The sequence below is a fragment of the Trichophyton rubrum genome (assembly GCF_000151425.1).
Source record: "Trichophyton rubrum CBS 118892 genomic scaffold supercont2.2, whole genome shotgun sequence".
In the NCBI taxonomy this organism is placed as follows: Eukaryota; Fungi; Ascomycota; class Eurotiomycetes; order Onygenales; family Arthrodermataceae; genus Trichophyton; species Trichophyton rubrum.
The window spans coordinates 197356-217406 of NW_003456427.1; the positions used below are offsets into that span (position 1 = coordinate 197356).

General features: G+C 47.2%; 10 protein-coding genes across 10 annotated transcripts; 7 read left to right on the top strand and 3 right to left on the bottom strand.

Moving 5' to 3' along the window:
* Positions 1 to 55: 55 nt before the first annotated feature.
* On the top strand, positions 56 to 730 carry TERG_01618 (uncharacterized protein; the record flags this gene model as incomplete). Its single annotated transcript, XM_003236844.1, has 1 exon — positions 56 to 730. One exon carries the CDS (start codon positions 56 to 58, stop codon positions 728 to 730), a length of 675 nt encoding a protein of 224 aa, XP_003236892.1.
* A 2595-nt stretch (positions 731 to 3325) lies between these two features.
* On the bottom strand, positions 3326 to 4657 carry TERG_01619 (uncharacterized protein; the record flags this gene model as incomplete). Its single annotated transcript, XM_003236845.2, has 2 exons — positions 3326 to 3776; positions 3846 to 4657. The coding sequence occupies 2 exons, from the start codon at positions 4655 to 4657 to the stop codon at positions 3326 to 3328; spliced, it is 1263 nt and encodes a 420-aa protein (XP_003236893.2).
* A 660-nt stretch (positions 4658 to 5317) lies between these two features.
* Positions 5318 to 5896, bottom strand: TERG_01620 (uncharacterized protein; the record flags this gene model as incomplete). The annotated part of the gene is made up of 1 exon (XM_003236846.1): positions 5318 to 5896. The coding sequence occupies one exon, from the start codon at positions 5894 to 5896 to the stop codon at positions 5318 to 5320; it is 579 nt and encodes a 192-aa protein (XP_003236894.1).
* Positions 5897 to 6815: 919 nt separating this feature from the next.
* On the top strand, positions 6816 to 7421 carry TERG_01621 (uncharacterized protein; the record flags this gene model as incomplete). The annotated part of the gene is made up of 1 exon (XM_003236847.2): positions 6816 to 7421. The coding sequence occupies one exon, from the start codon at positions 6816 to 6818 to the stop codon at positions 7419 to 7421; it is 606 nt and encodes a 201-aa protein (XP_003236895.2).
* A 613-nt stretch (positions 7422 to 8034) lies between these two features.
* TERG_01622 (uncharacterized protein) lies at positions 8035 to 8561 on the top strand (the record flags this gene model as incomplete). The annotated part of the gene is made up of 4 exons (XM_047747788.1): positions 8035 to 8073; positions 8144 to 8257; positions 8336 to 8479; positions 8532 to 8561. The coding sequence occupies 4 exons, from the start codon at positions 8035 to 8037 to the stop codon at positions 8559 to 8561; spliced, it is 327 nt and encodes a 108-aa protein (XP_047603753.1).
* A 1444-nt stretch (positions 8562 to 10005) lies between these two features.
* On the top strand, positions 10006 to 11953 carry TERG_01623 (uncharacterized protein; the record flags this gene model as incomplete). Its single annotated transcript, XM_003236849.1, has 3 exons — positions 10006 to 10299; positions 10371 to 10698; positions 10824 to 11953. The coding sequence occupies 3 exons, from the start codon at positions 10006 to 10008 to the stop codon at positions 11951 to 11953; spliced, it is 1752 nt and encodes a 583-aa protein (XP_003236897.1).
* A 641-nt stretch (positions 11954 to 12594) lies between these two features.
* TERG_01624 (uncharacterized protein) lies at positions 12595 to 13660 on the top strand (the record flags this gene model as incomplete). Its single annotated transcript, XM_003236850.1, has 5 exons — positions 12595 to 12699; positions 12764 to 12826; positions 12898 to 13214; positions 13276 to 13350; positions 13411 to 13660. 5 exons carry the CDS (start codon positions 12595 to 12597, stop codon positions 13658 to 13660), a joined length of 810 nt encoding a protein of 269 aa, XP_003236898.1.
* Positions 13661 to 13923: 263 nt separating this feature from the next.
* Positions 13924 to 15067, top strand: TERG_01625 (uncharacterized protein; the record flags this gene model as incomplete). The annotated part of the gene is made up of 3 exons (XM_003236851.2): positions 13924 to 14542; positions 14621 to 14954; positions 15010 to 15067. The coding sequence occupies 3 exons, from the start codon at positions 13924 to 13926 to the stop codon at positions 15065 to 15067; spliced, it is 1011 nt and encodes a 336-aa protein (XP_003236899.2).
* A 246-nt stretch (positions 15068 to 15313) lies between these two features.
* TERG_01626 (uncharacterized protein) lies at positions 15314 to 16316 on the bottom strand (the record flags this gene model as incomplete). The annotated part of the gene is made up of 2 exons (XM_003236852.1): positions 15314 to 15872; positions 15922 to 16316. The coding sequence occupies 2 exons, from the start codon at positions 16314 to 16316 to the stop codon at positions 15314 to 15316; spliced, it is 954 nt and encodes a 317-aa protein (XP_003236900.1).
* A 586-nt stretch (positions 16317 to 16902) lies between these two features.
* TERG_01627 (uncharacterized protein) lies at positions 16903 to 19447 on the top strand (the record flags this gene model as incomplete). Its single annotated transcript, XM_047747789.1, has 3 exons — positions 16903 to 17010; positions 17079 to 18509; positions 18567 to 19447. Exons 2-3 carry the CDS (start codon positions 17504 to 17506, stop codon positions 19445 to 19447), a joined length of 1887 nt encoding a protein of 628 aa, XP_047603754.1. The 5' UTR covers positions 16903 to 17010; positions 17079 to 17503.
* Positions 19448 to 20051: the final 604 nt, after the last annotated feature.

The following is a 20051-nucleotide window of genomic DNA, read 5'->3' on the forward strand; positions in this document are numbered from 1 at the left end:
AGCTGATACTTACTCCATACTTGTGTCGACTGGGCCACGCTAATTAAAAAGAACCATGCCTAACGAAATCCACCTTCGGCTTCCATCCAGGCTCTCGTCGTCTGCTGCTGCGACTGCTGAGGCTACTGCTTCTGCTACTTCTTTCCATGCTAGTTCGCCAGGAATATCAAGTACTATCCCGTTAATCGGGACATGGTACGTCCTGAGCTCTTCGGTTGAGTTTTTAAGGGATAAGAAAAACGTGTCCATTAAATATTCCCTAAAAGAACTAGGCCAAGCTAAAGAGGCTGGTGGTAACGTCGTTGAATTTGCAAATGATACTGTCCTTGACTCGGTAACTTCTTACCAATTGAAATCGGGGGCGGATTCTGATATTGTTGATACCACCGTGGGGACTGAAAGACCAACCCCAAACTCCCTGCCTGGTGTATTTACTTGGCGAGGCACCGGCTTCGCCAAGTTTATAACCAACCGATGGGAGATTTTGGGTTATGATAATCTTCCACTTGAGAGCGGTAAGCCTATACTGGAAGGTGACGAGCAACCTATGTGGATGGTCATATATGCGGATAAGTCTATGTTTAGCCCGTCAGGACTAAGCATCCACTCAAAAGGCACCAAGTCGCTTCCGACCCAGACTATGGACCAGATAAGAGCTGCCTTGGGTAATCTTCAACCCAAGGAGTTAAAAGACTCTGTCTGTGGTATGGTTGATATCTTGCAAGAGTGATTTTGGTCATGCTTTTTCCCCCTCTTGTTTTATAATTTCCTCCTTTCACTAAATGATATCTTGCCCTGACCATCTTTTTTTATAGTTATTTATTTCTCTTTCTTTCTTTTTCTGTTACATTCCCTTGTTTTTCGAGTCATTACAATTTTTGGCATTCCTGTATATATACATCGCGATAACTTTTTCCCCCCTCCCCTGCTTCGTCTCATATAATTTACAAATTAATACTCCGCCCGGAGTATATGATACCAGTAGCTTTGTACTGACCAAAGCGTGATACAATTTCCGATTTCTTGAGAGATCAATGATTGTGGCGTTATTCTCTCACCAGTCAGTTTTATATCGTGTATACCCTTCATTTCCACGTGCATGAAACCCCGTTTCATTTATTTTGAAACTGTCTTCCTGGCAGGGCTGGCAGTGAAACACAGCAGAACAGCAACTTGGAAAAAGGAAAATAGAAAGATATTCTAGACTTTTGACTGTGTATTCATATTCATAAAAATCGAACATGGGATCAACAATTTCCTTCCAAAATAAAACAGTAACCTACTTTTGGCAGCCGAATGACTTGGCCCACGCGGCAAGGAAGTCGGTAAATTATCTACGGAGTACGCCGTACCCTTGCAAAGGACATCTATCGGCCCGGACTCAAAATAAAGGAAATGCATACCTGTTGGCGTCTATCATGGTGCCATGGATCCAACAATTGATATCCTACGAAATAGGAATGATAATGATGCTGGTCAATCTCGAATACGTCGTCACTAATCCCAAATCCGCAAATCAAACTCTCTTGGTTACCAAGGTGTCCAGCAGACGATTCAAGTTCCGTTATCAGCTCGCGCTGCTGCTCATTTTAATACTATATCAGATGTCCTTTGGAAAGCAGAGTGGGCATTGTTGCTAGTTATCTCGTGCAGGATCGACGTGTGCCCCGTCCACACATAGGCTATAAAAAACGTTACTATCAACGAACTGGGGTCCCTTCCGGGGACTCATGCATCCTCTCAATTTCTGTTAACTACACCAAGTCACCAACTACTGGGCCGTATACGAAATGCATAGATGTCTCACTGATGATCATCAGCTTGCATGAAAACATTTTCCTCAACAACAGGGAACAGGGGGCGCTGAAATGAAGCTATACCCCAAGGTGTCGGCCTTATTTATCCTTGAGTATCTGATATCAACTCGCAATCGGATGTATTGACCGGGTAGTTGTATCAGAGGCTGTTCCTGGGCTGCGGGTGTGCCATGCCGATGCATGGATTGGCTGCATTGTGTAAAGTGTGACCAAGCCAAAAATCACAAAATTGACCCAAACCCTGGCTGTTCTCCCTGTCTGCTGGCTTCGTAGAGTCCCAAGAAGAACAGCTACATATGGAGAAATAAGAAGAAGACTCCACCCAGAGTATGAAGCTTCCACCCAGATATGTTAGGGGGTGTACTCCATATCTTCAACTTGATATAATTACGTTCTTCCAGACACGGCCACGTGCGAATGCTATGGATTACCCTCAACAACGCAGAATATTAGGTCTCAAGGGAACCGTCGTTCTTGGGTATCAACACCTCTGAAATACATCCACATCCATACCCAGCCAGGCTCCTGTTGAATTCAGGCTTCCCTGGGCAGAGAACTGCATCGCATCCTGGGTTATATTAGGTAAGTGATAAATCTTTTCCGCGGGAACAGTGGTGTCATACGAAGCAAGTAATTTGCTTCAAGCACTATCGTCCCATGTATGTACATGCTCCCAAGGTTGCTATCTCTCTGTTGACTTCATAAACCATAGACTAAAGGGCGTATCGTTGCTGGACTTCCATGGCAAGACATGAGATCGAATAATAATAATAATGGTTAGAAGAATCAGCAGATTGATATCCACAGAGATCGACACTACAAGGTATAAGTCACCCAATATAGCATATAACGCAGGTGCCATATGACGAGGATAACTTCAATTGGTGCTTAGTGCTGCGGGGATCGACATACGTATATATACGATGCTGAAAAACAGTGGAACTGAGAGAGAAAAATTTTCAGAGTTCAGGTTCAAAAGCAGGCTCCTGCCCAATTGGGAGAGAGAATATTTTGCTGTGAGTATTCGCTTAATATATAAATGGATGGTGGGTGTCATTGATATATCGGTCGTTACGCCTTTTTCGTGTACATGGCACCACCGACAAGCGAGAATACATCAGGTTCATATCAAAAGTCACACTTAACCCTGAGCGGCAGAAGGAAATGTTCTATACCCAAAGGTCAAGGGAAGTGACTCTTGAAGCGAAACAACGCATCTTAGAATGCGATTGGCCGTACAGATCCTTGTCCTTTGTATGCTGTGAGCTGTTACGCTGGGAAAGTTGCCATCAAGTAGAGGGGGTTCTGCTGGTGCCGGAGTTTCAAAATTTATTTGCCTGAAATTGTGAACCTTTCGGATAAATTGGATCAGCGAATATCCAGCACCGGATACTTGATGACAACTGGAGAAAGAGTTGCTTTCCCGTTAGACGGTATATATTTGATTGTAGTGATGTGTAAGGGTGGCCCGAGAGAAACGAATTTTCTAAACACCGAAGTCACCAACATTATCGGTCGGGGATGAGCATTTTGATGATACTAAATGGAATAATAGAGTCATCTTGCCCAGAATTCACACGGTACATCAGTGGGTAAACATATGCCGGAGAAGACCATATCATGAATGCACAAACCCATACAAAACCAACACATTTCTCCAAAAGGTAGCTTCCGCGAGACCTATCTTTGACCATGAAGTTGTAGTATATGCTGACAACTATATCTTCAATTATAATCCCGAATGCTTGAGTGAGGAAAAATCTTGCTGCCCCAGAACTAGTTAAGGATAGGCCAGATGCCACGTCAACTAGAACATGCATCAATGCAGAAACCGCAAATATGGTAACCAGCCTTGCATATCGGTATAACTGAGTTCCACGAGAAATACGTAGGACACGTTGCACGATAAAGCTGGATACAGAAGCGAACTTAGCCGCATTGGTTTGCTGCCAGAATACTCTATGGGAATGGATTAGCAGATCGAACTTTGTTGAGAATCGGCTAAATAAAAGGATCCAGATTTCTTACGCCCATGTTCTTCTCAATGTAAAGGCCTGCGAAAGAGATCCGAAGTATGGTGGCCATTCCCGCGGTTCGCTGATACCCAAAAGTACACTAAGAAACCCAAAAAGGCTGTAAAAGCTTCTCTGGACGCATATCATAATTAATCCTGAGATAATGGTGTTTATCACCCGCATCACTATCTCATCGCCCGATATATTCGGCAACCGGGTGAAAAACGGAACATTTTTTTGAGTAAAGTATTTGAGGTTGGTATCTATATCGACCTTGAATGTAATCAAATCAAGAAAGAGGTAGCACGCAGCATAGAGAAAGGCTGTCCATATCAAGAATCTAGATCGAGATGGGACATACTCCGGATCCTTGTCACTGAACCATGGTACATTCCTCACTTGATAGGGGGTTCCAATATGGCGAAATGAACAAGTTGCGGCAAGACCAAACTTCAAACGCTCCCAGGTATTGTCCGTTCGACCCTTCTTGGGATAATTGGGTATATTTTTACCGGTACCAGGGTCTGTTGATGGACCACCAGCTTCGAAGGACCAGCCTCGGAGTAGCACGATATCAAGGTAGTGCAGAAAGAACGTAATGGTATACGCTCCTACCAATCCCGCCCAGGGACATCGTATCATGTAGTCCATGCTGGTGGCGATGCATCTAAACGTGCAGAATGTGAGGATCGGTGCCACAGCCTGACGAGATATGGAAGACGGCCTTGTGAAACCCACGGCAAGGGCGGAGCTAGCAACCACCGCTCCACCGAGAAGAATTGGATGTATTTCCATGTTCGGGTATGGTTGAAAAGCGGTCAGCATAAATTGTAATTAGTGCCCAGGGGAAAAGAGATGGATGCTCTTTTCTACGAAGGGTAGGAGAACTTCCTTTTTATACCCCTTTATCGGCGCCTTATACTGATGAATTGACACTTTTAGCTTGTGGATATAGTTGAACCCAACTGCATCGATTCCATACATCAAGCTTTCTATTGGTGGAACAGGTCGTTGAATTGGGACTAGATTATGAACGCGACTTTCTTAGTCGTGAAGGATCAGACGTTAGTTTTTTTAGCCTTGTAGGATGCGGCATCCTGCAACGCAACGTGTTTTGTGTAACTTGTATTTTGAAAGATCTATCATTAGCGCGTGAGTACTCCGTAGACATCACAGCTCAGAGAGTGGAAGTTGACAGTCTAAAGCGAAAAAGTACACCAACACTTGGGTTGCATAATCTGGGATTCAGTTTCTTATATCGAAGAACGCATCAAAAAGGGACGTAAATGGTAATGAAGGAGTAACTGGGGATTAATAACAGCAGGCTGGTATCTAGCTGGGGCTCTTAGCCATATTCCTCTGGTCATCAAAATTCCAAACGTAACCCAAAACCAAGGTATCAGGGACCAAAGCAAACCAAAAGTAAAAACAAAAAACCTAACAAAGAAAAAGGGCATAAACGGCATAAACGGACATTGAATAACTCTAGGCAAAGGCCTTTGCTAGTGACATCAACCCGCTGATACCACCAGCTATTCCTTCTCCGCTGAGAGGGTCATGACTACCGCCGCCACCACCACCTTTGGATAGAGCTGCTAAGCCGGGTATCCTGATTCCGACTGAGGCCAGCAACTTCTGCAACACCCCGCCCGTTATCAAGGGCAATATAACCAGGAAAAACACCTTCATCGGATGTCTCTTCATATAATGCATGATGTCCCTGAACAACTTCTTGATCTTGCGCATCATACGATGAACATAACCAGCCCGAGGCTTCGCGCGGCGGGACGACGAGCCAGCTGAAAAGATTGACGAAGCCATTGAGCGGTTTGCGTGTGATCCAAGTCCAAAGATGGAGCCCTCCGAGGGACGGGTGCTTCCGTTATGGTGGCTGTGGCTATAGCTGTGGCCGTTACCGTAGCTTGAGCCGACGACGGACGAAGATGAATGGTGGTGACGGCGTTCTTTGGAGTGAGACCGATGGCTGGAGCTGTGACCGTGGCGGCTGCGGCTGCTGCTGCGTCGATGGCTATCTGATGGCGCAAAGGGGTACAGAAAGCTCATTACTGGCGAGAAGTCTCCGCCCAAGGGGAGGAGCCAACAATAATTAGTAATTGATGGCTGTCTATAGGTGTAGCTTTTCGGAGTCGACTGTCGTTGCTACTCGGGAGATGGGTACTCCGCAATATGTGGTCGTTATGGGTATGTCAACGAGGGTGTGGATGGAGTATGGATTATCAATTTGACTAGATAAACAGATAAGGGGTCCCCTCTACCAAGGAACTGGCACTGGCGGTGTAGCAGGTAAACACTAGAGGAGAGATAACTAAATAAACTGGCAAAGAGAGCGAACTGTCCTCTCGACGCAAAGTGGGCCTTTTCCCGCAGGCCAATTGCACGCAGCAGCACCGTCTCACTGCCGTCTATCTCTAACCATCTCGCGCAAGAGAAAGATGAAGACGGAGGAGTTGAAGCTGAACTCGAAGTCGCTTTCTCGTTGCTTCTTTTTCGGTGGCTGGGAATAGCTTAGTCATCATAGGGAGGCTCCGACTCACGTGATGGACCCCAGCGCCTAGCCGCGGGCGGAAATAACGTCATAGGAGAGCGCTGTGTTTATATAAGAGCACGAGGGCTGGAAGCAAGCCAGGTCACAGCACGGCTATGAGGTGAAAGGGACAGAAAGCGCATTCGTTGACTGGTATCAATTGTATAATACCTTCGTTAAAATATGGCTGGTAAGTTCTCTACTGGCAGAGAGTTGGTGGGCTCTTCATGGTATCTAGATACAGACTGATTGCTAACCGGGCTCCAGACGAGACCTGTGACTACTGTACGTAACCACACCTCCTCGGGTCGATTACTTGAAATGTCGCTGTTCAATTATAACACGTGGCTAACCCGAATTTCTGGCAGTTGAACTCCTGGGGATTCCCCAAGATGCTACCTACGAAGAAATTAGAGAAGCATACAAAAAGTTCGTTCTATGAAGATTCTACAGCAGTATAGCGAAAATGGAGGTACTGACCCGAGCAGAGCAGCGTTAAAATACCATCCTGACCGTGTCCCTCTCACATCTCCCGAACGACCTGAACGAACAAAGAAATTTCAACAGGTGAACGATGCATATTATACCCTAAGCGATAAGAACCGGCGAAGTGCCTACACTACAGCGTATAACACTAAAACGGGCTACTTTAAAAATGCATACGCCCCACCACCTCAGTCGAATGAGTACTCGGCTGAGCAGTTCGGTGACTTCTTCGAAGAGATGCTTCGGGAGAATGGCATGATGAATGGGGGCCGTGGAGGCGTTGGAGCCGACGATCCCGGAAGCAAAAAGTATGACCTGAATGTGAGCGGTGCATGGTTTTGGTCTATTATGGGCGCGATTGGAGGTGCAATCTTAGGCTTTATCATTGCAAACGCCGCGGGTATGGTGGCTGGCATGGTGCTTGGCAATAGAATTGGTGCTATAAGGGACAGAGAGGGGAGGAGTGTTTACTCTGTGTACCAAGATCTGCCTGCATCAGACCGAGCCAAGCTTTTGAGCCAGTTAGCTGCGAGAATGCTTCGCTCTACTGTGTCTTAAGCAGTGTCTTCACAAAGTGCTCAGCCATCAAAGCAAGGGGTAATTATAATTGACATTTTTGCCTTGTCTCCTGGCATGGAAGTTTAATATAAAGCATGTAACAGTGACAAGAACAAAACCTCTTTTCAATGGGTATAGCCTATGGACTTCCGATAGATAAGCAGAGGTTTCAAAATGTCAACGTCTATCGGATGTTCGGAGCATTCCCGTCCATAGATCAAGTAGATCTATAAATAGAGCAATAACACTAAGGTTGACTCTTATAGACGCACTGACCAGGCATTGCTCTGCTGTTGTTCTGCTTACTAATTTATCACATGACCACGGAGTCCTCGGGCTCCATGGTCACGTGAAGGAACTTACGGACTCCGTGGTCATGTGACCGTACCCTGGCTTGTCCGCCGGGTTCATCCGCCAAGCCCTGTCAGCCACGAAAACGGACCGGAGCTTGGCGCGTTCTGGCCCCGAGCCAAAGCATCCATGGATGGAAACAACCTCACCTTAGGTAAGCAATACTGTCTGCCAGGATCACGACAGGATCAACAACGAAAAACAACGAAAAAACAACAGGCGCCAGGATGGCGGCGGCCTGAAGGATTATTGCACTCCATATATGGAGTATGCAGATGGCCACTTAGGCCAGCAGTACGGAGTAAATCAGGGGATCACTACAGTCATTATAATTATCATTTGTGAATATATTCTAATCCATCAACGATTAGGACTTAGTATCACGAATCGACAAGCTTGAGGCGAGGGAGGAGAAGTACCTAAAAATTAGGGCGAATCTTCAAATTGGAAACATGATATCGAAGTCTGCCACTATACCAAAAGGAGTGAGCACACACTAATGGTAGGCAGAGCTGAAGTTTGACACATGCTTATCACAGTTTGCAACAAGTTAACTTACTAAGGATACGAGTGACTCTGCAACAAATAAAGGTGCAAGTGATTCAACAAACCGTGCTATACAGCGTGGCCGTGACGCGAAGAAGAAGGACCTTGCCAAAGCAGGTATTCCCTCCAAGTTTTGGCCTGCGATCCAGGACATGGGACCGGTATATACTTCTATATTTATATACATCTCTACTCTGCTAATATATATTATAGATATCAAGCGCGAAATATATCCGCGCATGAATCATACGAGTAGTTTGAAGAGCCCTGTATGCAATAGTATTACAACGAATGGAGTGGTTTAGTTCCGATAGCTTATGGGGCCACGGCCGAGGAGGTCGCGGCGAAGAGTGGGCAGTTTCTATCAACGAATATGTCCGAAGTACTTCAAGTTTATATATTATCCTTACTAGCTAGTATTATTAAATATTACATCCTTTGTTAATCGAATATTTTGGGATACCTTCCCCGATTTTACACGCTATACCGAATTGGGGAATTTGGTGAGCTCTAGGAGTACGGAGTACTCCAGTCGATATTGCGAATATAGGCAAAAAGAGACCCAGCGAAGACATCAGTCAACTTGGAAAGTCGCAACATACGCCATAACAGGAAATCGGTGTGAAAGTCCGCCGGACCGGCCAAAAGACCTCCCGCGTCCGATGACACTGGAGGCGACACCAGGGGCTGGGGCCTAACCTTACAGACGCGAACTCAAAGGCATGGGGTCAGAGATCAGAAAAGAAAAGCCACGCTGACGTTGGGTTGGTTGTACAAACAAAAGAAGGGTGAGCATCAGGCTGCTTGAGCGGCGATCACGCAGATGGCTTTTTCTGGGCTCTCGCATTGGAAGGACATTCACCAAAAAGGCACATGGCGATTCTCTGTTTCACGTCCGGGAACGGCTTCAAGCTGGACCCGAACGAGCACGATTCAGTACGGAGTATTCCATACCTGAATTAGATTACGAGACTGAAAGGGTTCGTTAACCGTATTATCTAGGCAGCAGCTTAAGCCAAAACCTCAGCGGGACACAGCTATTCGTCTCCAGACTTTTATGCGCTCATTCGGCCTCATCAGGCACGGCGAGAAAGGCTGCACTGCGTACGAGGTGTGGAGGGATGCATGGCGACACTTGGCCCCAGGCGTATGCTACTCTTGACCATCGGGGGAGAGGGCCAGCCTCACACTTCTCCACGAGCGTGGTGACTTCTCTCTCACCCCTTAAGGTCCAAGGGAAGACGACTGGGATGGCGGCCCCGTTTCTCACACATCCTTCGCAGCTAATCCGAAGGCGTCATTGGCTTATTTGCCATTAAAGTCCAGACGTTAGCCTTAGAGTTTTAGCTTTCTTCTGGGTCTATTCTTATCCCCCTTTTTTGTTTTTTTTTTTTTTTTTTGTCAGCCGAGATTTTCAAGGATCGCATCTCGCTTCTTCCGTTCCCGGGGCTACTGGCGGAAGGATGTGCAGAAAAAAAAAATGCATGAGATATAAATCTGACTCAGATCCCTCTTGGATTTCTTTTGTCCCTTTTGGTTTTGTTCGATAGCCAGTTTTATTTTTCTAACAAAGAATAGTACGGAAGACCTGGGGTCTGGGGGTGTCGTCACTCACATACCTCTCTGCACTATCACCTGTGAACCCTGCCCTGCATAACACGAAAGGGGGTGAAGTAATCCAACAGCCATGGGCCTTTTCTCCAAGACCCAGACGACGAGCGAGCTACCTGTCAAGGAGACAGACGTCGAATCCAGCGCCACTTCTGCACAACCTAGCAAAGGCCCTTCGATCAACGATCTAAGCGACGACACTAGGGAAGCTAGCAACATGACTGAGAAGGGTGCTGACGGTGCGGACGGCCTCACCAAGGCGAAGAGCAATGCCGTGTCAGAAGACTATGAGACTGTCAACCATGTTACCGGGTTAAAGCTTGCAGTCATCGTGACTGGCCTGTGTCTCTCTGTCCTTCTCGTCGCTTTGGTAAGTTTATCAGCCCCAACATACAAACTTACTATGCGTAGGTCAATCTCTAATATTGCACGACATGTCAGGACAACACCATTATTGCTACCGCCATTCCCAAGATCACTGATCAGTTCCATGCGCTCGAAGATATTGGCTGGTACGGAAGTTCGTATCTGCTCACTATCTGTGCCTTTCAGTTGATTTTTGGCAAAATCTATACTTTCTTCCCTGTCAAATGGGTCTTCTTGATTGCCATCACCATTTTCGAAATTGGCTCCGCCATCTGCGGTGCTGCGCCTAACTCGACCGCCCTTATTATCGGCCGTGCAGTTGCCGGCATTGGCTCCGCCGGTATTTTCTCCGGCGCCCTGATTATCATTGCATACTCCATCCCGTTGGAAAAGAGACCAGCGTGTAAGTTTACTTTTTTGTGTTCACCGTCGCCTGTCTTTGCTTTTTTTTTTTTTTTTTTTCATCCAGAGCCTGCTTTAGTTGGCCAACTGTTGTTGAGGTGTCGCTAACAAGCAAGCTTTTTTCAGACACCGGAGCTATTGGAGGAATGTACGGTATTGCCTCTGTGGCAGGTCCCCTAATGGGTGGTGCTTTTACCGACCACATCTCTTGGAGGTGGTGCTTCTACATTAACCTCCCAATCGGCGCTGTTACCATTCTCTCCATTCTCATCTTCCTGAAGCATCCCAAGCAGAAGCTCGACAACAATCAGACATGGAAAGCTCGTCTTTTGAAGCTCGATCCTATCGGAACCGCTTTCTTCATGCCCAGTATCATCTGTCTCCTACTCGCTCTTCAGTGGGGTGGTACCAAGTACCCATGGAACAACGGCCGCATTATCGCCCTCTTCGTCGTTTTTGCCGTCCTCATTTCAGGTTTTATCTATTTCCAGATTCGAGGTGGCGACTCGGCCACTGTTCCTCCGCGCATCCTGAAGAAGCGTAGCATTGCATCAGGCGCATTCTTCCTTTTCACCATTGGAAGTGCTTTCTTCATCATGGTCTACTACCTCCCCATCTGGTTCCAGGCAATCAAGGGTGCTAGTGCTACCAGCTCTGGTATCATGAACATCCCCATGGTTCTGTCTCTTGTTGTTCTCTCAATCGCGTCCGGTATCACCGTCACTGCTATCGGCTACTACGCTCCTCTTTACTATGTCTCTACCGTCCTCACTTCTATTGGTGCTGGCCTCCTTACCACCTTCACTACTGAAACTAGCAAAGGCAAATGGATCGGTTACCAGATCATCTTTGGTGCTGGTGTTGGCACTGGTCTCCAACTTTCCATCATTGCTGCCCAGGCTGTCCTTCCACTTGAAGACGTTGCCGTTGGAACCGTCATCATGATGTTTTGCCAGACGCTTGGAGGTGCCCTCTTTGTCTCAGTCGGCCAGAACGTCTTTACCAACCTCCTTGTTAAAGGTGTCGTTAATGCTGCTCCCGGTCTTGACCCCCAGGTCGTCCTTAGAGTTGGAGCCACCCAGTTGAAGAACATGATTCCGCCCCAGTTCCTCGATGGTGTTCAGGTTGCATACAACGACGCTCTGACCAAGACTTGGTACGTCGCCACAGCCCTTGCGGCTCTCAGCGTTATCGGTTCCGTCGGTATGGAATGGAAGAGCGTCAAGGGGAAGAAGATCGAGCCTGCTGCCGCATAAACAGGTCAAAAGGGCATCTCTTCTCCCCCCTTCCCAATTATTTTTAATCCTTGTGGGCATGTGATACCCACTGTATCCCCGCCTCTCTCCTCCCCGCATTATCTTCCGAAGGCAAAACATCTCAACTATGCTCTTTTTAATGCCGCATATTCACGATATATGTGTCTCTTTTTTCTATCTTGTCTTTTCATACTGCCTCCGGCATGGCATTCGAACCGGGATATATCATGGCGCATCAGGAGTTTTTTCAAGAAGGCTGGAGCGGTCTTATGACGAGGGCGTCTTGCTATTTCATGCATGGCCCGAAAAGTGTTCTTGATTCATCATACTGTCTTAATAGATATACATAGTCTAAACTTGGATATACATATTAGTTGAAAACTCCGTCCATCTGCTTTTCTATCTTTGTCTTTTGCTACACCTCCACATAAACAAGGACGCGTCACATGACTAATTCTTATCGATAACAGCCCCGTAACTACAACAAACACGGCCCCAGAGCCCCGCCATCTAGCTAAAGTGGACAACTATCAACTCTCCAGAATCTAACAGCATACATAACCGACCAGTTTGGGATCAATCGTTCCATTGCATCAATTGGGCCATAATATACAAGTTGTCCATATAAAATTATCGCCACGATGACTACCGAAGGTGCTAGCCTGTACCCTTCCCTCGAAAACCGCCCTGTAAAGAGCACTATCTGCCTGTTCGACGTTGATGGCACTCTTACACCTGCTCGACAGGTATTTCCACCATCATTTCATCAATAGAACTCTCTGAATCGCTTTCTAACTGCAAACCATACAGGGTGTATCCCCCGAGATGCTACAACTTCTCTCCCAGCTCCGACACAAGTGCGCCATTGGCTTCGTAAGTGGTGCATCATACGCCTGCAGCACCCAGCACAGGAGCATCCGTTATTAACCGTCCCCTTTACACAGGTTGGGGGCTCCGATCTCGTCAAACAACAAGAGCAACTGGCCACCCCTGCTACAAATGTCACATCCCTGTTTGATTTCTGCTTTGCTGAGAACGGTCTGACTGCTTTCAGACTCGGCAAGCCAATGGCTAGCAACAGCTTCATTCAGTGGCTTGGTGAAGAGAAGTACCAGAAGCTCGTCAACTTCGTCCTTGGATATATGTCCAATTTGACCCTTCCAAAGAAGCGAGGTACTTTCATGGAATTCAGAAACGGCATGGTCAACATCAGTCCTATTGGACGAAATGCCAGTGTAGAAGAGAGAAATGAGTTTGAGAAGTATAACCTCCCTTGGGTAGATGACTTGGTTTTGTGGAGTTAACTAAAATATTCGATATAGGTATGACAAGCAGCACAACATCCGCAAGACCCTGGTCGAGGCTTTGAAGAAGGAATTCCCTGACTATGGACTCACGTAAGACTTGGCTGCCATGAATGAGTTTGTTTTCAACATATATCTGATACAGGCTTATAGCTACTCCATTGGAGGACAAATCTCCTTCGACGTCTTCCCCACTGGCTGGGACAAGACCTACTGCCTTCAGCACATTGAAGCTGAGAAGTCCATCTCTGGAGTTGAATATACCACCATTCACTTCTTTGGTGACAAGTGCTTTGAAGGTGGAAACGACTATGAAATCTTTAGCGATAAGCGAACTATTGGCCACTCCGTTTCTGGACCACAAGATACCATAAAACTGCTCAAAGAGCTGTTTGGCTTGTAGATATATCTAAGCCATATGATGATTGGCTTAGCTTCCTTTTTGTATTAATGATAGTTAGAGACTATCTAACCTGCAGATATGAAGACTATTTCGGCACCGTTCCACAATTAGCCTTTCATAACCTCGCTTCGTGTCAATAACTAGCCCATTCTATTGATGAATCTATGAAAACTCTAAAAGCGGCGATGAGAAGATGACATAATCAGAATCCACAGATCACGTGCCGGGGTTTCTTATCGATCGAACTCTGTAAGGTTTTCCGCATGTGCCAAAACTTCCATCTATTCCCGAAGGTCATCCGATCATTCCACAGGCAGAGACAACAAGGCACTGCCTTGAGCCATCAACAAAGCACAACTATGCCTAAACTACAGCTTGTCGTCACCGAGTCGCCGCGCATTGTGAGACCCTCCCGGCGTCGCTCAGTCGAAACCTCCCTTCGATCCATCTTTCTATCCGGAAATAGCTCCCAGCTAAACAACCAACGTCTCTTACCCCCGGCATCTTCAAAGTCCCTTCAACTCGTCCCATCATACCAGCGTCACTTTTCATCGGTATCCTATCGGACGTCATCTCATTTAATACAAAAGCATGCCGTTATTCTTCATCAACAGAGCTCTCCGAAGCTCCAGGAGACTACCTCCGGGTCAATCCCGATAAGGCATAATGGCGTCTACGTAGCGACGTTTAATCCGGCTCGAAGAGCTTTCCATCAGACCGCGGTTGTGAAGAAGGACCATCATTTTGATACACTTAAGGTTGTACAGCGTCTAAAGAATGAAGGGTTCAGCGAGGAGCAAGCCGTCGCCCTGATGAAAGTTATGTCGGATGTTATCGAAGAGTCGATGCAGAATCTCACACGGGCAATGGTATCAAGAGAAGGTTCGTTCGTTTTACACTTAAATCTCAATGAACGTGTACTGTTGATTATGGATATACGCTGACTACAACCCTCGATAGATGCCGAACGTTCCGCGTATACCCAAAAAGTCGATTTTGCTAAACTCCGCTCCGAACTGTTAAACTCGGATTCAACAGAGGCACAGCTTACCCGCTCGTCGCATGATAAAATTGCGGGAGACCTAGCCAAACTCAACTCTCGATTGAGAGATGAGATAGGCCGAACGCAAGCTTCTGTTAGGTTGGATTTGAATCTCGAAAAGGGGAGGATACGTGAGGAATCTAATGGACAAGAGATGAGGATAAAAGAGACAGAGACCAGAATTGAGCAGGAAGTAGCTGGTGTTAGGGAAAGAGTTGAGGCCGTGAAGTTCTCAACTCTCCAGTGGCTAATGTAGGTTGCCAACATTCCAGAAATCAGGGGCACATCATGCTAACTTGCAACTTAGGGGTGTATGCACTGGTACAGCGGCTTTGATACTCGGTGCCTGGCGTCTGTTGATGTAGGCCTTATCAATGCCTCAACCTTAGGGGTGAAAGCCATCTCTGCCTACGATGATCCTCTCTCCCTATGCTCAGTTGTTCTCCCGCTCTTTCGCGCTCGTTTTGGTTTTGATAATTTAACGATTTGGCACCTGTACAACAGAAAGCTTCAAGGCGATAGACTTTCCTTTGTTCCAAAATAAAAAAGATTTTGAGCGCTACAGACGCTAGTCTATTTTTTTTGAAACAAGATGTTGACCAGAATTCCGGCTAATCGCTAATAACAATCACCTCTTCCTCCACGGCCAGTTTTGACAAGGTATGGTCGTCTTGAGCTTTAGCAGCTTGCCCTATGGAACTCATTAATCCGGCGTGTTGTGCGAGGAATGCCTGGATAGCAACAATAGGAATGCCGTGACGCATGCCAGTCTGATCATCCCAAGAAGAGTGCAGTCCAATCAGAGTACCATCAGCCTCGGCAAGCAAAGGCGCGCCCGAGTGGCCCCAATATGTCCAGGCATCATGCTTCATCTGGCCTATCTCAGAATTATCCTGCCAGTCGCCACCGGCTACCATCCCACGGAATTTTCCAGTGGATAACTCCACAAAATCAAACTTGTTTTTCGTCGGCGTACTAGATTCCAAATCGTCCACTCCCGGTTGTCCAATGCATATTATAGGACTATTTACTGCTGGCCTTTTCGGTGCTAATTGCATAAATGGGAAAGAACAAACAATGCCCTCTCCATTCCGACTAGCATCGGCCTCGATAGCAATGATCTTGAGAAGAGCTAAGTCTCTTTTTGCATCCCAAGTTAACGCATTCGGCCTGTACTGCCAAACCGGTATAGAATAAGAGCCAGCGACGTTTATCTGACGTCTGCAGTTCTTTCTCTGTATCCCCGAAGCAGTGTGCACATGTTAACGCCCAGCCGTCTGATCCAATGCAGACTGCAGTCCCGGCTTCATATTGGGAAAATATCAACGTTGCTTGAAGGCCATTATGGACATATAGGTTGCCTCCACCCAAGCAATCCCTTGCCTCTCGGTCCAGGGAGGCTTTATCCGCTGCTAGTCGTTGTTGCTTTTGCCTTAGAAGCTTCTGCTCCGATGCAGTTAAGTCTGGAAGTCTGGACCCTGTGGGTATGACCTTGAGAACATTGCACTGGCGCAGTGAGTCAGGCGTCGTACACTCCAGCCCTGCCAAGCCTAATGTTTTGCATGGCCCGGACTCAACGACGGCTTTAGCTATGCTAGATCTCAGGTTACGCATCGTCATGCATTAACTGAGTTGTCTGCGGGGTTCTGATGCGGTGTCTTTCTATCAGGCACATTATTTTACACAGCAGTGTTGAGAGAGCAGGCAGCCATCAGATGAGATCGAGAAGCCTTGGCGAGATCAGCAAAGGCGTCAAACAAAACTTCAGGCTGCTCTTTACACGTAAGTTTGCCTCTAGTGTCGCCTTTTTCGCAATATTTTCGTCTCTTAACTTAGAATTTTCGTCAGAAAGCTGATTAATTTGCTTTGCAGGTGCTTGAACTCGTCTGTTCTCTCTTTGTCTCGTTCTTCTTCCTATGCAGGTATATAGACAATGGACACAGCTTGCTTATGTCATAAACGATACCAATCACGTGATACTACGTCATCCATGGATCCATCAGGCTCCGCCGATTTCTCATTGGCCAATTGATTAGATTTAGCCACCCGCCATTAAATCGAACGTCATAACGTCAAACTGTTTTCTGGTGCACACTAACGATGGGCAAACCTAACACTCGCCAGTGATATCGGCTACGCTGCGGTTCACCTCAAATTCTTCTCTCAAACCATGTCGAACTTCTATCAAGATACCAGTGTTCGTTCGACTCATCTCTCACTGGAGTTTGGACTAAACATCTTGTGGTTATGGCTAGCCGCATGCGTCCTATATCTATAGGGTCTCGGATTGATCCTGACTCTGAGGATGGTGAGTAGTGCGCATACTATTTCCTCTCTGTATCAAGCTTTTCTAACGGCTTTTTTTGATATGTTCAGCTGCTAGTGCAGCGGCATTGTACGTTACGAAGCCGGAGAGAACAGGATTTAGAACTTCAAGCGGTATGCAACCTCCAGGTATGAGGAAAAAGGGAGACAGGGTTGAATGATGGGATTATCCTGAGCAATTTACTAAGGTGTCTACTTGGGTGGTGATAGGGCTGCGCTCTGCGAGCAGCAAGCGGTCTTCGAGAGAAGCCGGCGAATATGACCTTGCACCTGCTAGTGCGGCCGCAAGCTATGTAACCCGTGGGGGACACGCAAAACCGGGGGTCACTAAGAAGCCTGATGCATCATTCCTTGACAAGCATGAGGAGGAGCCAGCGAGCTCTATTGGCTTAAAAGCCGCCTATAGATCCTTTCGGGATAGCGGGGTGTCGGGCTTAGGCGATGACAATATCAAAGATGAGGGCCCAGAGGCGAGAATGGCAGCAACGGGCGCCATGTATTCAAGCCGAAAACAGGTGGAATCGATTGGGAGTCCTCCAGATGGGGTTTCTGATTTAACCGAGGCCCTTTCAGCGGCAACGATAAGCCATCGCGCCTCCCGACATGGGAGGCCCACCGCGGAGAAGAAGGTTGAATTTCAACTAAGTCCCAAAAGGCCCTATAACCCAGCTATTACCAATGCTCGAAGAGAGATGTATACCTCACACCCACCGGTGAGTACTACGATTGAAGAAAGTCGGAAAAGGGATACCCTACAAGCTGCCGCGGTTTCGATGGCAAAGCAGATGTATGCTATCATACCAAAAGAGGACTCAGCCAAGGATATGGAAACCTCGAGCTTCACTATGGAGGAGCCAGAGGAACGAGCACCCCGTCATCAACGTCCTTCAAGTGGAAGATATCAGCGGCCCCCTGAAGCTAGCACTATGTATGAAAATAATCGTCCCCGGTCCCAGCAGTATTTTACCGCAACCAAGGTTCGGCCAAGCTCTGAAGGCTTCACTGATCGTGGAAAGTATGGTGATGGTTCGATCAAGCGGGCTCGCACTCAGTCTAGGCGAGACAGGAATGAGGTATACTACGATGATGAAACCATGGATGCTGCGCAGAGGAACGTCAAGAGGATGATGGACAACATTGATAATCACATCTACAGTTATCATAAACGCCCATCACCGGCGATTATGAGAGAGTGGGAGCGTCATGCTAATGAGCTTGTGTTGGCAAACCGGGAATCCACTGCCTTTGTTGATGTTGGCCCCGAACAAATGAGAGCCGGCGCACCGCTACTCCCACCGAGAAACGTGGATGATATGGCAAGAGCAAGGGTACGACCGGCCTTGCACAATATTGATGATGAAGTGGCAGAACGAAATTCGAGAAGGATAACAGAAAAGCTGGACGAGGAACGCTATCATCGTTTTATTAGCACCCAGATGGAGCGAGACAAGGAAGTTCGCCGGCTTAATAAAAAGATAATAGGTATGGATCTTTTTAACCCTGCGTGTATTGGAAACACCTGCTAATAATGAAAGGTAGATATCATGCACCACCCTGAGAAGGAAAGGCGATGGAAGCAGAAGAAGAGGTCATACGACAGATATGAGTCGGACGAAGAACCAGTGTCAACATGGCCATACCCTCCCAAGCGAGTGCGCAGTGAGGAAGGAAAGGGTGAAACCATACTGCAGGCTCTACAGGAAGGTGGAAGAATCCCAGACCGTCCTTCACGCCCATACTCCTCTCCAGAAACGGTCGAGAAACCCTCTGAGCCAATCAGTCTCCCAACAGAGACAGCTGAAGCTGCCGAGACTACTGAGGCTCCTGAGGCCCCTAAAATCGCGGATGGCACCGAGTTAACTCAAGAGGCACCCACTGCTGAAGAAGCAACCAATGAAGAGACCGCTCTTACTGAACAGGCTGGGTCCCAGGCGAAACACATCCGTAGGCAAAAGGCTATCCACAAAACTTGGTTCACAAAACCACAAGAGGATGCTGCGGGAAATGAGCCACCCCGCGAAGTGGAGCGAATTGAAGAACGGATAGTGACTGAGATAGAGAAAGAACGTCCCGCAACTCCTGATCAGTCCACGGCTCCAATGGCTTCAGGGGCGATAATACCCGACAGTCCACACCACGCGCCATCGAGTCATTGGAGCAGCTCAAACGAGGGATCTAGCCACGGGAGTCCTGGAGATCAGAGACAGGAGGATGGAACCAGGCCCAAAAAACGAATGGCATTCCCGCATCTGTTCCAGCGGCCTGCTAGGCGAACCGGAAATCAGGGCTCATTCACCGTCAACAGACGCTCTGTGCCAGAAGACCTAGGCTCTCAAACCAGCCCTACTCCAGGAGAGGCAGGAAGCGGAAGCCCGGCCACAGCTGGATCTAGGCTATCTAGATTCCAAGAAAATCTTTAAATATGTTTATTCTATTATCGATTTATCAGGTTTGTATACCCGTCCACAACTTGGGACTGTTTTTGTACTTTTAGGATATTTCGGGACTTAAATAGGATTTTTCGGGCTTTAAATATAACAAATAAGTGTTTTTTGCAATTGAGAGCGCTTGAAAGGGACACTTTCAAACCACAGAGCTATTATCACGTATTAATTATCACTACTCATGGGGTCAATATAGTCCTCCCCTACGCTGGGAAGAAGGAATAACGTTATTATTACGTCAGCCTTCGGACTTAAGGTTAGAGTTATTATTAAGCATCAGGTTCCCGTTTCTTGGCACTGCGGTTTATTTTTCTTTACGAGGTTTCATCGTTGATTCCCAGCGAACCAACTCTCTGCAGGAAAATCCGGGGTTCTTGTATACGGAGCAACGCCGACACGCGACAGGGCGTCAGGAGGCTGTAGGAGAGGACAGTCGATTGTTCATTACCCTGAGAGAGTTGGAGAAAAGGGAGACTGATCGAGGAACTATGGTCGACGTTGTACTCCGTAAACCAAGCAATGTTGATCCTTCTTCACGCAAAGCCGCAATTCCCTGCCAACACCATGATCCTTTGACGCA